Source organism: Hyla sarda, chromosome 1 (genome assembly GCF_029499605.1).
Source record: "Hyla sarda isolate aHylSar1 chromosome 1, aHylSar1.hap1, whole genome shotgun sequence".
Lineage (NCBI taxonomy): Eukaryota > Metazoa > Chordata > Amphibia > Anura > Hylidae > Hyla > Hyla sarda.
The window spans coordinates 387,343,791-387,358,020 of record NC_079189.1 but is presented as its reverse complement, the minus strand read 5'-3'; the positions used below and the strand labels follow the sequence as shown (position 1 = coordinate 387,358,020).

At 38.1% G+C, this 14,230-nt stretch overlaps 1 protein-coding gene across 3 annotated transcripts in view; it reads left to right on the top strand.

The window, feature by feature from the left end:
- CNTNAP4 (contactin associated protein family member 4) overlaps nucleotides 1-14,230 on the top strand; it is a 401,947-nt gene that overhangs the window by 214,618 nt on the left and 173,099 nt on the right. For all 3 annotated transcript variants that reach the window (XM_056525258.1, XM_056525251.1, XM_056525242.1), the window contains exons 7-10: nucleotides 2,839-2,982; nucleotides 5,046-5,307; nucleotides 6,349-6,498; nucleotides 10,957-11,128. In XM_056525258.1, the coding sequence (XP_056381233.1) occupies nucleotides 2,839-2,982; nucleotides 5,046-5,307; nucleotides 6,349-6,498; nucleotides 10,957-11,128 (728 nt within the window). The remainder of the gene's footprint in view (nucleotides 1-2,838; nucleotides 2,983-5,045; nucleotides 5,308-6,348; nucleotides 6,499-10,956; nucleotides 11,129-14,230) is intronic.

Below are 14,230 nucleotides of genomic sequence, written 5' to 3'. Positions count from 1 at the left end.
TAAAAAAGGTATCTCCATTATTTATTAGGATCGCTAAAGTCCAAAAAAAGACTAAAAAGATTTACCGAATGTACCCGAATACCGAATGTATCCGAAAAAAAACAACCCGAACACCCGAATACCGAATGTATCCGAAAAATCTAAACCGAAAATATTGCCGAACCGAATTTTTTTTCCAAAACGAAAAAACGAAACGAAATTAAACGAAAATTTTTCTAGTGCACAAGTCTACTTTGCACAGTTAGGGAGTGGATTGTATTCTTATTTTTGCAGCCACACCTGACAATAGTTAGTCCCTACAATAATAGCTGAAGAATACATATTCATAGACATATTTGCTTTTTCTCTATTCGGCAACTCCATTGGTTTGAATCTTACTTTTATTATTTACTGGATCCTCAAGGACATGATGGATGCTTCAGAGATGGCTGCTACCTTGTATATAATTACTATGAACATACTGCAGTTCACTATTTGGGTATTGTTTCTTCAGGGGGGGTTCTACCTACATATTTTTATTAATAAAATGTATCCATCTTATTACTGCAGTAGGAGCATACATGCTCAACTTCCAAGAAGCTCAATGCATGCTGGCAGCTTCCCATACAGACGCAAAATTGATTATGTATCCTCACATGAGATTAGTGCTACAGTATCTTAACCCAACTTAAACAGAAGGCTTGAATAATACATTAGGTACGATCATGAAAAGCTCTAGAGAAAAGTAAGAGTGATGTAATGTAAAAGGTCTTCTGGAATAAAATATGTCCACAGGGTATAAAAAATTATATGCCCAACAGATTTTACTGTGAGAAAGTAATTTACAAAAAAGTGACAGTTTTAATCTTATGACATAAATCAAATCTGAACTTCTTTATTTCTATCAAAATAAAAAAAAATTGAACAATCATTATTTTCATTTCATAATATCCTTTTCCGCTAGATTTACATAAACACTAAGTTTATGCAACTCAAGTTATTATTAATAAGAGTTACACAGAAGGCATAAGGCACAAGGAAGCTGTTTTTGGCTTCCCAACCATCTTCAGCTGCCCTGTTCATGGCAGAAGTGACCGGAAAGCCACATTTATGCTCTGTGATTAAACTCCCTTAGAAACATAGAAAGTGTTGGCCAATTTAGTCTGCCCAATATTCTGAATACTATGAATAGTCCCTGGCACTATCTTATATGAAGGATAGCCTTATGCCTATCCCACATATACTTAAACTTCTTCACTGTATTTGCAGCTACCACTTCTGCCTGAAGGCCATTCCATGCATCCACTACTCTCTCAGTAAAGGCCTTTAATAAGGAATTAGTATCATGTAAAAAAATAAAAAATAAAATAAAAAGCAAATATATGCATTGTAAACATATTCAGTCATTGCTCAATCGGTTAAAAAGAATTCTAAAAATATTTGGCAATAATTAAAGTGTACCTGTCATCAACAAAAAATATTTATATAATGTAGATACCGTAATACCATTATGTGTACAGTATATTGGTAATATACATTGGTTAAATAAATATGTATAAAAATAAAATACAGGAAGTGAGGGTGGACAAGCAGGGCTCTGTGCAGTGAGGACAAGCAGGGCTCTGTGTACTGAGGACAAGCAGGGCTCTGTGCAGTGGGGACAAGCAGGGCTCTGTGCAGTAAAGACAAGCAGGACTCTGTGCAGTGGGGCTCTGTGACATGCTATGGGCTCACACATGAGGATGATTGACAAGCCAGGAGCCTGCACAGATCCCTGTTTGTCCTGTCCTCACTTCCTGTATTTGGACTCCTCACAGAGACACACAGGCAATAGCTGCAAAGACAGCATTTTTCACAGAAAAGTATACACATTTTTTAACCAATGTATATTACAAATATACATATAATGTTATTATCTACATTATATAAAACATTTTTGTTGACGACAGGTACACTATAAATATTTCATGATGGAATGATGGGAGGAAATGTGAGGAAAGAAGTAGTGAGAAGGCAGCACTCCACCAAACCAGCACTGTATTTCGCCTACTCACAGGATACATAGAATCATAATGATTTTGCTGTGAGAGATTCTGGGTATATTGTAAACTTTTGGGATTTTTGTTCATATTTTGTTAAACATTTTCATGTGGATATTTAGTTCTTTAATTCTGCAAAATGTTTCCATTGTAGTAAATGTATGATCAACAACTGAACTTATTGTGCTCGCAAAAGCAAATCCAGTATGATACATCTTAAGATCAAGCCAACTCTGATGTATACCACTGTATAGCTTACAGCGGCATATGCTTTCCAGGGCATCCAGTTGTTTAGACAAGAGCAATATGCTGTGTTTTCCTGGACAGTTGAAAAATGTATATCGACACATACCACCTTTAAAGTACACTCTTTTGGCCTCTTTTGGGTGAATCAAGTCCTATGGAAATATTTGCAACTTATGCCAAGTGTTTTTCTATACTTATTTATTCTAAGACCTACCTATTATATTTAATAAGCTTTAGACTGGAACAATCATGAAAATGGACAGCAATGAATGTGTCAATAACTGGTGAAAATTTTACATAAGGCCAGATTGGTCTATGTATAAACTAGGTCTCACATTTAAAACTGACATTGTGCTTTTCAATGTGTTATATTTACTTTTTACCAATAAATATTATGTTAAAAAAAATATGCAAAAATTACCACTCAATATACAGTTAATAATTGAGAAAATGCTTTAAGAAACCTAGAAGAAACTGCTGTAATTAAATGCTCAATTAAGAATGTAACTGCACCATTTTGTATCACACTATAGAATCAGGCTTAATGGCTATATTGATTTTATTTTCTTCTAAGCTTAGCTTTGGAGGGATCACATCACAAGGAAAATCAGCATCACTGCTGCAGAAGAACTTCCATGGATGCATTGAGAATCTTTATTATAATGGTTTAAACATCTCTGACTTGGCCAAAAGATATAAACCTCAGATTCATATTGAGGTAAGAAATATTTTATTTTTGTTATGATAAAGACATAAATATTAGGGGTAGTCCAATTTTAGACATCTATGGCAATTACAGCTACAGAATAAGTCATTAATGTCTCATAAATGCAGATACCACCTCTGGGATTTCTAGAAAGTTCTTCCTCCACAACTGTGTCCCAACTACATGCAGCAAGCTAAAGTGAATAGATCTGAATAAGAATTATGGAAACAGAAGAGCTTTTGGTGCATTACTGTATCTGTAATTCACAGTTATGTCTATGATATTTATAGAAACAGCACTAAACAGAACACTTGTATATTTTTGCAGTCCTTTTGACTATTTCATCCAGGTGGAATTGGAGCAGGAAAGTCCCATTCTAGGCATAGGTGCAGGTCTCAGTGTTGGGCTACATATCAATCAGATATTTATGGCTATGCCATGCATATCTGAAACGGGAATACCCCTTTATTGTACTGGGTTTTTCTAGCTCGGCCATTTGGAATAGAGCATTTCCATCTATTAATCTATCTATCTATCTCTCTACCTACGCACCTTCAGAGGGCATAACCATAGGAGATATATAGGTTGCTCTCATCGCTGTGCCAGAAGATTTCTCTGTTTCGAAATGACGAGACCAATACTTTAAATGATGTGTGATGGTTAGGGGTTCTGTTAAAACTACCTAACATTTTGCATGAATGGATTTAAGGGTTTTGCGTACTGTGTGTGGTGCACTCTTGGGGCAGTCAATATAAAAGTCATTCAAAATGAAAGGCCCCCCCCCCCCCCCCCCCCCAAAAAAAAAGGGCCATTAAAAAAAAATGTTTGAAATGTCTCAGGGTCATGTCTAAAGTTTTTATTAGCCAAATTCTCAATGTTGTGACCATGACTGATCAGTAGAACTAGCAGGGCTTCCCTTAATGGCCTTATAAATGTATATTAGGGCCATTAAGAAGAAGATTAATGAAGATTGCTGTGATGGATCAAAACTTTTGTTGTGTCAAAAGTTATTTTAATGACAGAAACAATTTAAGCTGCAATAGGCAAAGCATTATACAGTGAACAAAATTAGTGATTGCATATAATAGTCCCTCAACACCTTAACGACAATTTAAATAAATGTACGTCATGGTGCGGTGCCACCGCACCATGACGCACATTTACGCACTGTAATGATCACAAGCATTGGACCTGTGCTCGCACCTGCATGGCAGGTCCCGGCTGTTTAATGGCTAACATCAGTGATCACGCCGATGTCCGCCATTAACTCCTCAGATGTCGTGATCAATACAAATCACAGCATCAGCGACAGTGCTGCCGCGGGGATCAGATCATCCAGCATGACGGCCAGAGGTCCCCTCTCCTGTCTCTGGCCGTCTCCAGGGTTCTTCTGCTCTGGTTTGAGATTGAGCAGACCAGAGCAGAAGATCGCCGATAACACTGATCAGTGCTATGCCCTATACATAGCACTGAACAGTATTAGCAATCAAATGATTGCTAGAAATAGTCCCCTATGGGGACATAAAAAGGGTGGAAATAAAATAATAAAGTAAAAATATTTTTAAAAATCCCCTCCTACAATTAAAATGTAAATCGTCCCTTTTTCCCCATTTACTCCACAAAAAGAGTAAAAAAAAATAATATAATTCATCAACATATTTGGTGTTATCTCAAGCGTAAAAGTCAAAACTATCAAAATATATTGTTAATTATCCCGTATGGTGAATGGCATAAATGTTAGAAAAAAGTCAAAGTTTGCTGCTTTTTTGTCAAATTTTATTCAAAAAAATTTTGATAAAAAATTTATAAAATAAAAGATACAGAGTAAAGTGATTTATGTATGTGAATACATATATATTAATATATATATATATATATATATATATATATATATATATATATATTTATATATATAAATAAATACTTATATATACCCTTAGGTAATGATGTCTTTTTTTTCTCTGATATGCCTCAGCCTGTTCAGAGACACTTTCATTTAGATATTTTTTATATTATTTGTGACTTGATGAGATAGACAGACAACAATGTATTTAATGCTATTTTCTGTTTTCTAGGGAAATGTCTCATTTTCCTGTCAAGAGCCTCCAGTGGTTCCGGTGACATTTCTAAATTCACAAAGCTATTTGGTTTTACCGGGATTATCTTTGCTAGAAGAAGTTGCAATCTCTTTTTATTTCCGTACTTGGAATAGGGAAGGCTTTTTGTTTGCCACTAGACTCAGCTCTGCTCCTTTCCAGTTTGTAGTGTATATTTCTGATGGGAAGCTTAAAATGAGTCTTTTTAAAAATGGAAAATTATATCTGGATACAGTTACAGGTATGGTCGATATCAATTCTATCCTGCTTAACATTGCTTCCATCAGGTGCCAGAAAATAAATAGGACCAAAAAAAAAGAAGGAGAATGGTGCCTGTTTATGTGACTACATCAGTTAGGCTGAGTTCACATATATGAGGCGTCCGGCATAGTTTTCCTCCGGCATGCACCGGAGGGAAACTGATGCTAGAACTGATCCCATTCATTTGAATTGAACAGTTCACAATCATGCAGCGTCTCAATTTTTACGCCAGATGGCTGGACATGCCAGAGGGCACTGGACAGGAGAACGCAGCTTGCTGCATTCCCCTGTCCACTCTCCAGAAGTAATGGACGCTGGATGCCATACAACTGATACAATTTGTCATCAGTTGTGGCATCAGTTGCATCAAGATCTAAACTGAGTTCAGCTATGCCTGATGCCGGACATATGTGAAACCAGCCTTCGGTAACTAAATTCCATGTCCATTGAGATTGTGGATTGTGCCAAATTATTTCATCTATATTTTATTTTCAGAAATGTGTTAGTTTTTTGAAAATGTGCGCACAATGTTCCATAAATTTTCTGCAATTTTACATATGCATTTTTTTTTTAAATAAAACATGCCTGAAAATCACTGTGTGAACAAAACCTTAGACTCCAAATATGGCATGATATATACCTGGATGAGTAGCCCATCCCCAGAAATCATGCCATACAACGAGTTGTTTCTTTGGGAACTCCAACGAGGGGAATCCAACTATTTTGAGGGGTTTTGACAAGGGATAAGGTTTTCCCACTTTACCAATAAATGAAGGAACTAGTAGTCAGAACATTACTGAGCTAGCATTTATCCCCTTCAAAGTAAACTGTATAGTTTTTAATAATTCAAATACTACATTTTTGCATTTTTTTATATTTTGACAATTTTTTTTGGTACAATTTTTTTAGATTTATAATTCTCAAGATGTGATATTTTCTGTCATATAGGTAATTATAGGTATTATTTGTTTTCTAACAATGTCTAACAATGTTTTTACATAGATTATGAATATTTTTACAGGATTAGAACTTAACAATGGACAATGGCATCATCTTTCCCTGGCTGCTAAAAGGAATCGTGTAAATCTTATCATTGATAATGATGGATCTACAAGCCTATTTATAAGCTTACCGTTTCAAGTTTCATCAACAGAGAACTACTATTTTGGAGGTAAAATATGTTCTAATTCTTGTGATCTTTCTGTATTATTGTTTCATCAACTGTACAAAGAAAAATAAGCTTAACCCCTTAAGGACCCGGGGTTTTTCGGTTTTTGCATTTTCGTTTTTTCCTCCTTACCTTTAAAAAATCATAACTCTTTCAATCTTTCACCTAAAAATCCATATGATGGCTTATTTTTTGCGCCACCAATTCTACTTTGTAATGACGTCAATCATTTTACCCAAAAATCTACAGAGAAATGGAAAAAAAAATCAATGTAAGACAAAATTGAAAAAAAAACGCCATTTTGTAACTTTTGGGGGCTTCCGTTTCTGCACAGTACATTTTTCGGTAAAAATGACACCTTCTTTTTATTCTGTAGGTCCATATGGTTAAAATGATACCCACTTATGTAGGTTTGATTTTGTCGTACCTCTGTCGTTTCTGCACAGTACATTTTTCGGTAAAAATTACACCTTCTTTTTATTCTGTAGGTCCATATGGTTAAAATGATACCCACTTATGTAGGTTTGATTTTGTCGTACCTCTGGAAAAAATCAAAACTACATGCAGGAAAATTTATACGTTTAAAATTGTCATCTCCTGACCCCTATAACTTTTTTATTTTTCCATGTATGGGGCGGTATGAGGGCTCATTTTTTGCGGCGTGATCTGAAGTTTTTAGCGGTATCATTTTTGCATTGATAGGACGCCATTGACGGTGCGATTTAATTAATGATATATTTTTATAATTCTGACATTTCCGCACACGGCGATACCACATATGTTTATTTTTATTTACACTTTTTTTTTATGGGAAAAGGGGGGGGGGTGATTTCAAACTTTTAATAAGGGAGGGGTTAAATGATCTTTATTCACTTTTTTTTCACTTTTTTTTTGCAGTGTTATAGCTCCCATAGGGACCTATAACACTGCACACACTGATCTTTTACATTGATCAGTGGTTTCTCATAAGAAACCAGTGATCGATGAATCTGCCGCTTGACTGCTCATGCCTGGATCTCAGGCACTGAGCAGTCATTCGGCGAGCGGACAGCAAGGAGGCATGTAGGGACCCTCCAGCTGTCCTGTAAGCTGTACGGGATGCCGCAATTTCACCGCAGCTATCCCAAACAGCTCCCTGAGCTAACCGGCATGGTTTCACTTTCATTTTAGACGCGGCGTTCAACTTTGAACGCCGCGTCTAAAGGTTTAATAGCACACGGCAGCGCGATCAATGCCGCGCGCTATTAGCCACCGGTCCCGGCCGTTGTTAGAGGCCGGGCCCAACCCGCTATGACGTGGGGCCACGCCGTGGCCCCGCGTTATAGATCGGGAGCGGACTCAGGGCGTACAGGTACTCCCTGGGTCCTTAACAGGTTAAGTTTCCTTTTTATACACATTTGTATATATTGGAAATATCTTATGAGCTGTATTTTTCAGTTTTATACTTTCTTGATTAGAATAGTGGATACCCAAATCTTACTCAAGCACTCCACATCTCGTTCTATCTAAAATTATTTGAGGTGTGGTTGGCTGCCCACTCACATAAATTCTAACAATTGTTTCATCATATAAGGCTGGGTTCACATATGTCCAGCATAAATCTCAAGGTAACTGATGCTGCAACTGATGACAACGTGCATCAGTTGTCATCAGTTGTATGGCATCCGCCGTCCATTGTTTCTGGCACCAGACAAGGGAATTCAGCAAGCTGTCCGGCGTGTCCAACCATCTGGCGTCAAAATTGGGACACTGGCTGAGCGTGAACTGTCACATTCAAATGAATGGGGTCAGTTCTAGCATTAGTTTCCCCCTGGTGCACACCGGAGGGAAACTATGCCTGACTCCCAATATATGTGAACCCAGCCTTACTTTGAGCTTGCATATTTTTTTTTTAGCTACACTGCTGAAGTAATGAAGGCATTTGTGCCCACAAATTGGAAATTTCATTTTTATATAAGTTTGTATGGGTTGACTTCTTATCTTTAAGTGATCTAACATGGTCAGTAAGCAGTATTGCCAAAAAGTTCAGTAAAGTGACAGCAGCATACGTATGCTACTCTTATTGGAACCTCAGTTAAGCTTAGTGAATCTCAGTGTATTTTCTATTCAGCGTCTACTTGAACCAGCCCAGGCAAGATGGCTGCCCCCATAATATGTACTAAAGAGGAAATAGATAACAAAAATAACAATCAGAAAATACAAACAGATTTGAAAAAAAAAAAATAATGTATTTTAGTATATGGCTCTAATCAGTTAAAAAATAGGCAGCAAATTTACTTTTAGGCCATAAGTATCTAGCCTTTGCTGCTGGGGGTTCCCAGGTTGTACTAGCAGAGTAGTCAGGAGAACTAATAGCAGATAGCAGCACTAGGTGTAAAAACCAGGGCAAGGACAATGCAAGATTTATCAGTACAATCAACCTATTTTTCAATAGCTAAAGTACCACCATGTAAGGGATGTGTATATGTCCCACACATTGGGTAACCCCCAGGTAACTATTGATAACCAAGTAATATTTGTCCCAGTGTAACAAACACTAACCAAAACACTACAAAAATACAATTTGAAATAAATTTTTTATTACTTCAGTCACATGATAAAATCATACAAATACTTTAAAAGTATGAACAAAGGGGCTGAAAGAGGGGCTCACATGTATACCAATGTATAACACAGATGACATGGCAAGGTTAAATTATATAATATGTTCTTAATGTAATCTTGCCACGCCATCCGTGTTATACATTGTTTAATATTTGTATGAGGGGGTATTGCCCAGAAATACCATGTGAGCCCCTCTTTCAGTCACTGTGTTTGTACTTGCATGATTTTATCATGTGTCTGAATTATAAAAAAATTGTATTTTGCAGATTACAGTAGTCCCATGTGTATTTTTCTGGTAGTTTTTTGTCATATTTAGCAGTAGTACTGCATGTCTAAAACTGCAGGGAAGCAGGGAGTGGTCTGTGACAGGTTTTCAAACAGATTAAGGGTAGGGTCACACGTGCCGAATTGTGCTGCGTGATTTCTGAGGGAATAAGGGTATGTTCAAATGGCAAAATGTCTGTGCGAAATTCCGCATAAAAATACTGCACGGACAGTCCGCAGCAGCAGAGTCCCATTGATTTCTATGCGGACATTCCACCATGTGAACATAGCCTAAGGGAGAATCCAGAAGCAGGATCATGGCATCAATCCAAGATCAATATAAATCATTAAAGGAGAACTCCAGTGAAAATTAACTTAACTTATCCCCTTTCCACAGAACAGGGCATAAGTAGCTGATTGCAGGGCGTACGACCACTTGGACCCCGTCATCTCTGTAATGGGACCATGGCTTTCTCAGTGAGGAGAGTATGTGATCTACCGGTAGACATCATGCGCTCCATTCCTTTCTATGGCAGCAGCAATGATGCCCGAGTGCTGTACCCTGGTCTTTTCAGCGCTCCCATAGAAGTAAATAGAGCGTGTGCTGCCTGCAGCACTGAGTGCCGGGGCCCGTTCAGGAGATCGCTGGGAGTCCTAGCCGATCAGCTACTTATTACATATCCTGTGGATGGGGGATAAGTTAATTTTCACTGGATTTTTCCTTTAAACACAAAGAATCACAGACCAGAATGCAGGCAGCTTTAGCTAATAACAGGTAGAGGTGTATACCCGAAAGAGTTAAATGGACACTTCAGAAAACTTTTAACATTTTGTGAGACAAGTTGGTAGAATGAGCTAGAAAGAAACCCTGCTAAGTAAGACAATTAGCTCTATTGGTTTTCTTCAGACGTGTGGCTCGGCCGGGCACTTCTCTCCCTGTTCATTCTAGCAATCGGTTAGGGTCTAAACACAACTGATGAACACAACTGATGAAAACTGTTGTCATGTACCTAGGACATGTCAAAAGTTTTTATAAAGTGAAATGTACACTTTAAGTAGAGCTCTCAGATTCCTTATTGGCCAACAGACAGGAGCTTATAATTGGCTAACCATATAAGTGTTTAGATTGGTTGAGTACACAAGCGACTGTGCATCTATGCACATTGTGGGTCAAGCAGCATCTTCACTGGTCCAACCACAGACCTTATTGCAATGGCAGCTGACATACGGAGACAGCACAGGAGTGTAAACATGTGAATGAATGCAGGGTGATGCAATCTTTTATAATATTTTTCAGAATGTTTACATAATTTTCAGAACAAGAAAGTTTGCGCCTAGACTTAGCCTTACATTCATTTCATGGTACATAAATAACTAGAACAACAGAAACTCCAGGCATTCACAACTTGCTGAGGTGTGCTTTCTGTTGTCCTATTAGATTATTAAATGCACGTGCACCACGCGAACAAGAAGTGCTGACCCTAATCCTGTATATCCTGCATAAATAATTGGATTCCGTCTCTACATCAACCATATGTGGCATATTTTAGAGATTTTTTTAAATAATATCTTAAACCATTTGAATTTTTTTAGGTTGTTCCAACAACAGTGGGCACCATGAATGTATTCAACCTGTCAGTACTTTTCTTGGATGCATGAAATTAATTTCCATTGGGGAAAATTTGATAGACCTTACACAAGTACAGCAAAGTATACTTGGTAATTTCAGTGACTTACAGATCGATTTATGTGGTATTATTGACAGGTAAGATATGATATTAATATATTTCTCACCATAATGTGTTAATCTGTATCAGTATGCCATCAGTATGATTGACGATTGCCCCCCCCCCCCCCAATACACTGTAGGACCCGGCCATTTTTTGAACATCTGACCACTTTCACTTTAAGCATTAATAACTCTGGGATGCTTTTACCTTTCATTCTGATTCCGAGATTGTTTTTTCTTGACATATTCTACTTTATGTGAGTGGTAAAATTTTGTCGATACTTGCATCGTTTCTTGGTGAAAAATTCCAAAATTTGATGAAAAAATTGAAAATGTTGCATTTTTTTTTAACTTTGAAGCTCTCTGCTTATAAGGAAAATGAATATTCCAAATAAATTATATATTGATTCACATATACAACATGTCTACTTTATGATTGCATCATCAAGTTGACATGTTTTTACTTTTGGAAGACATCAGAGGGCTTCAAAGTATAGCAGCAATTTTCCAATTTTTCACAAAATTTTCAAAATCAAAATTTGAAGGTCCTTTATATTAGAAATGCCCCACAAATGACCCGATTATAAAAACTGAACCCCTCAAAGTATTCAAAATGACATTCAAAAGGTTTGTTAACCCTTTAGGTGTTTCACAGGAATAGCAGCAAGTTGAAGGAGGAAATTAAAAATCTTCATTTTTTTACATTTGCATGTTCTTGTAGACCCATTTTTTAAAATTTTTACAAGGGGTAAAAGGAGAGAAATCTTCCTAAAATGTGTAACCTAATTTCTCTTGAGTAAGGAAATACCTCATATGTGTATGTCAAGTGTTCGGCGGGTGCACTAGAGGGCTCAGAAGGGAAGGAGCGACAGAGGGATTTTGGAGAGTGAGTTTTTCTGAAATGGTTTTTGGGGGCATGTTGCATTTAGGAAGCCCCTATGGTGTCAGGACAGCAAAAAAAAAACACATGGCATACTATTTTGGAAACTACACCCCTCAAGGAACGTAACAAGGGGTCCAGTGAGCCTTAACACCCCACAGGGGTTTCACGACTTTTCGTTAAAGTTGGATGTGTAAATGATTTTCTTTTTTTTTCCTCTAAAATTCTAGTTTTCCCCCAAATTTAAAATTTTTACAAGGGTTAATAGGAGAAAATGCCCCCCAAAATTTGTAACCCCATCTCTTCTTAGTATGGAAACACCACATATGTGGAGGTCAAGTGCACTGCGGGCGCACTACAATGCTCAGAAGAGAAGGAGTCATATTTGGCTTTTGCAAATCTAATTTTGCTGAAATGGTTTTAGGGGGGCATGTCCCATTTAGGCAGCCCCTATGGTGCCAGGACAGCAAAAAAAAACACATGGCATACTATTTTGGAAACTACACCCCTCAAGGAACGTAACAAGGGGTACAGTGAGCCTTAACACCCCACAGGTTTTTCACGACTTTTCGTTAAAGTTGGATGTGTAAATTATTATTTTTTTCACTAAAATGCTAGTTTCCTCCCAAATTTTACATTTTTACAAGGGGTAATAGGAGAAAATGCCCCCCAAAATTTGTAACCCCATCTCTTCTGAGTATGGAAACACCACATATGTGGATGCCAAGTGCTCTGTTAGCGCGCTACAATGCTCAGAAGAGAAGGAGTCATATTTGGCTTTTGCAAATCTAATTTTGCTGAAATGGTTTTGGGGGGGGCATGTCCCATTCAGGAAGCCCCTATGGTGCCAGGACAGCAAAAAAAAAAAACACATGGCATTCTATTTTGGAAACTACAGCCCTCAAGGAACGTAACAAGGGGTACAGTGAGCCTTAACACCCCACAGGTGTTTGACGACTTTGGATGTGTAAATAATTTTATTTTTATTTTTTACTAAAATGCTGTTTTTCCTAAAATTTTACATTTTTACAAGGTGTAATAGGAGAAAATGTCCCCCAAAATGTGTAACCCCATCTCTTCTGAGTATGGAAGTACCCCATGTGTGGTTGTCAAGGGCTCTGCTGGCACACTACAATGCTCAGAAGAGAAGGAGTCACATTTTGCTGAAATGGGGGGGCATGTCACATTCAGTGCCAGAACAGCAAAAAATGAATACATTTGTAAATACATTTCTTTGGAGTAAGGACATACATCATATCTAGGCGTAGATCGGCTCTGCTCACTGGTCACGGAGGAAAAGGAGGGCAGTCAGGGGCCTGGAGCTTCTAGACAGCTGCCTATGGAGCCAGAACAGTGGGACCCCCCCTCAAGGGGCATTATATGGGGTACACTATTAACTAACAAGGGGGACATAAAATTATAAAACAGGTTATGTTCCCAGAATGATGACCCAGAGCATAGCCAAAACTAATAAAAATATGCCCACCCCAAACCCTATGCTCTGAATCATCATTCTGGGAATGTGACCTGTGTTGCCGTCCCCAACCTGTTGTCTCAAATGCCCACCCGCTCAGGTGGAGAGAGAGCGCTGCACATTTGAGGCAACATAAAAAGTCCCCGATGATAGTGACTCTTTGACCCATGACCCATTTTTGGAAAAAATACCCCCAGAGATCTTATCATTTTTTTTTTTTTTTTTTTTAATGAAATCGGTTACAATTTGGAATGTACTCTGGACTTGGTACATTGGGGTCAAATTATGGAAAATTTTAATGAAGAGGGAAAATTTAGTACTCCATGGAAGTGTGATACTCCCTGAAGCAGTCCTTAATGCAGAGGCCCGGAAGATCGGGGCAAGTGTCACACTGAGTGGTGGTATCCTTCCGTATCCCCCTCCTGTTACACACTCTGCATTTTTTCTGGCATCATCCCTTCTTTCCAGTGTGGGGGACCTCACCTGGAAAGTGTTGGCCTGGGACGATCCTGGCACCTATAACTCCAGTTTCTTGGGAAGTCCGGCCTGCTCTTTCCTGGTCTGCAAAGATCAGGACCTTTAGGACTTCCTCTTGGAACTGGAGGTATGTCCCTGTGTTGCCAGCGTTCCGGTACAGTACAAAAGAGTTGTACATGGCAACCTGTACCATGTAGACTGCAACTTTTTTGTACCATACACGTGTTTTCTGCATGGCCATGTATGGCTTGAGGACTTGATATGAGAGATCAACTCCCCCCATATACTGATTGTAGTCCAGAATACA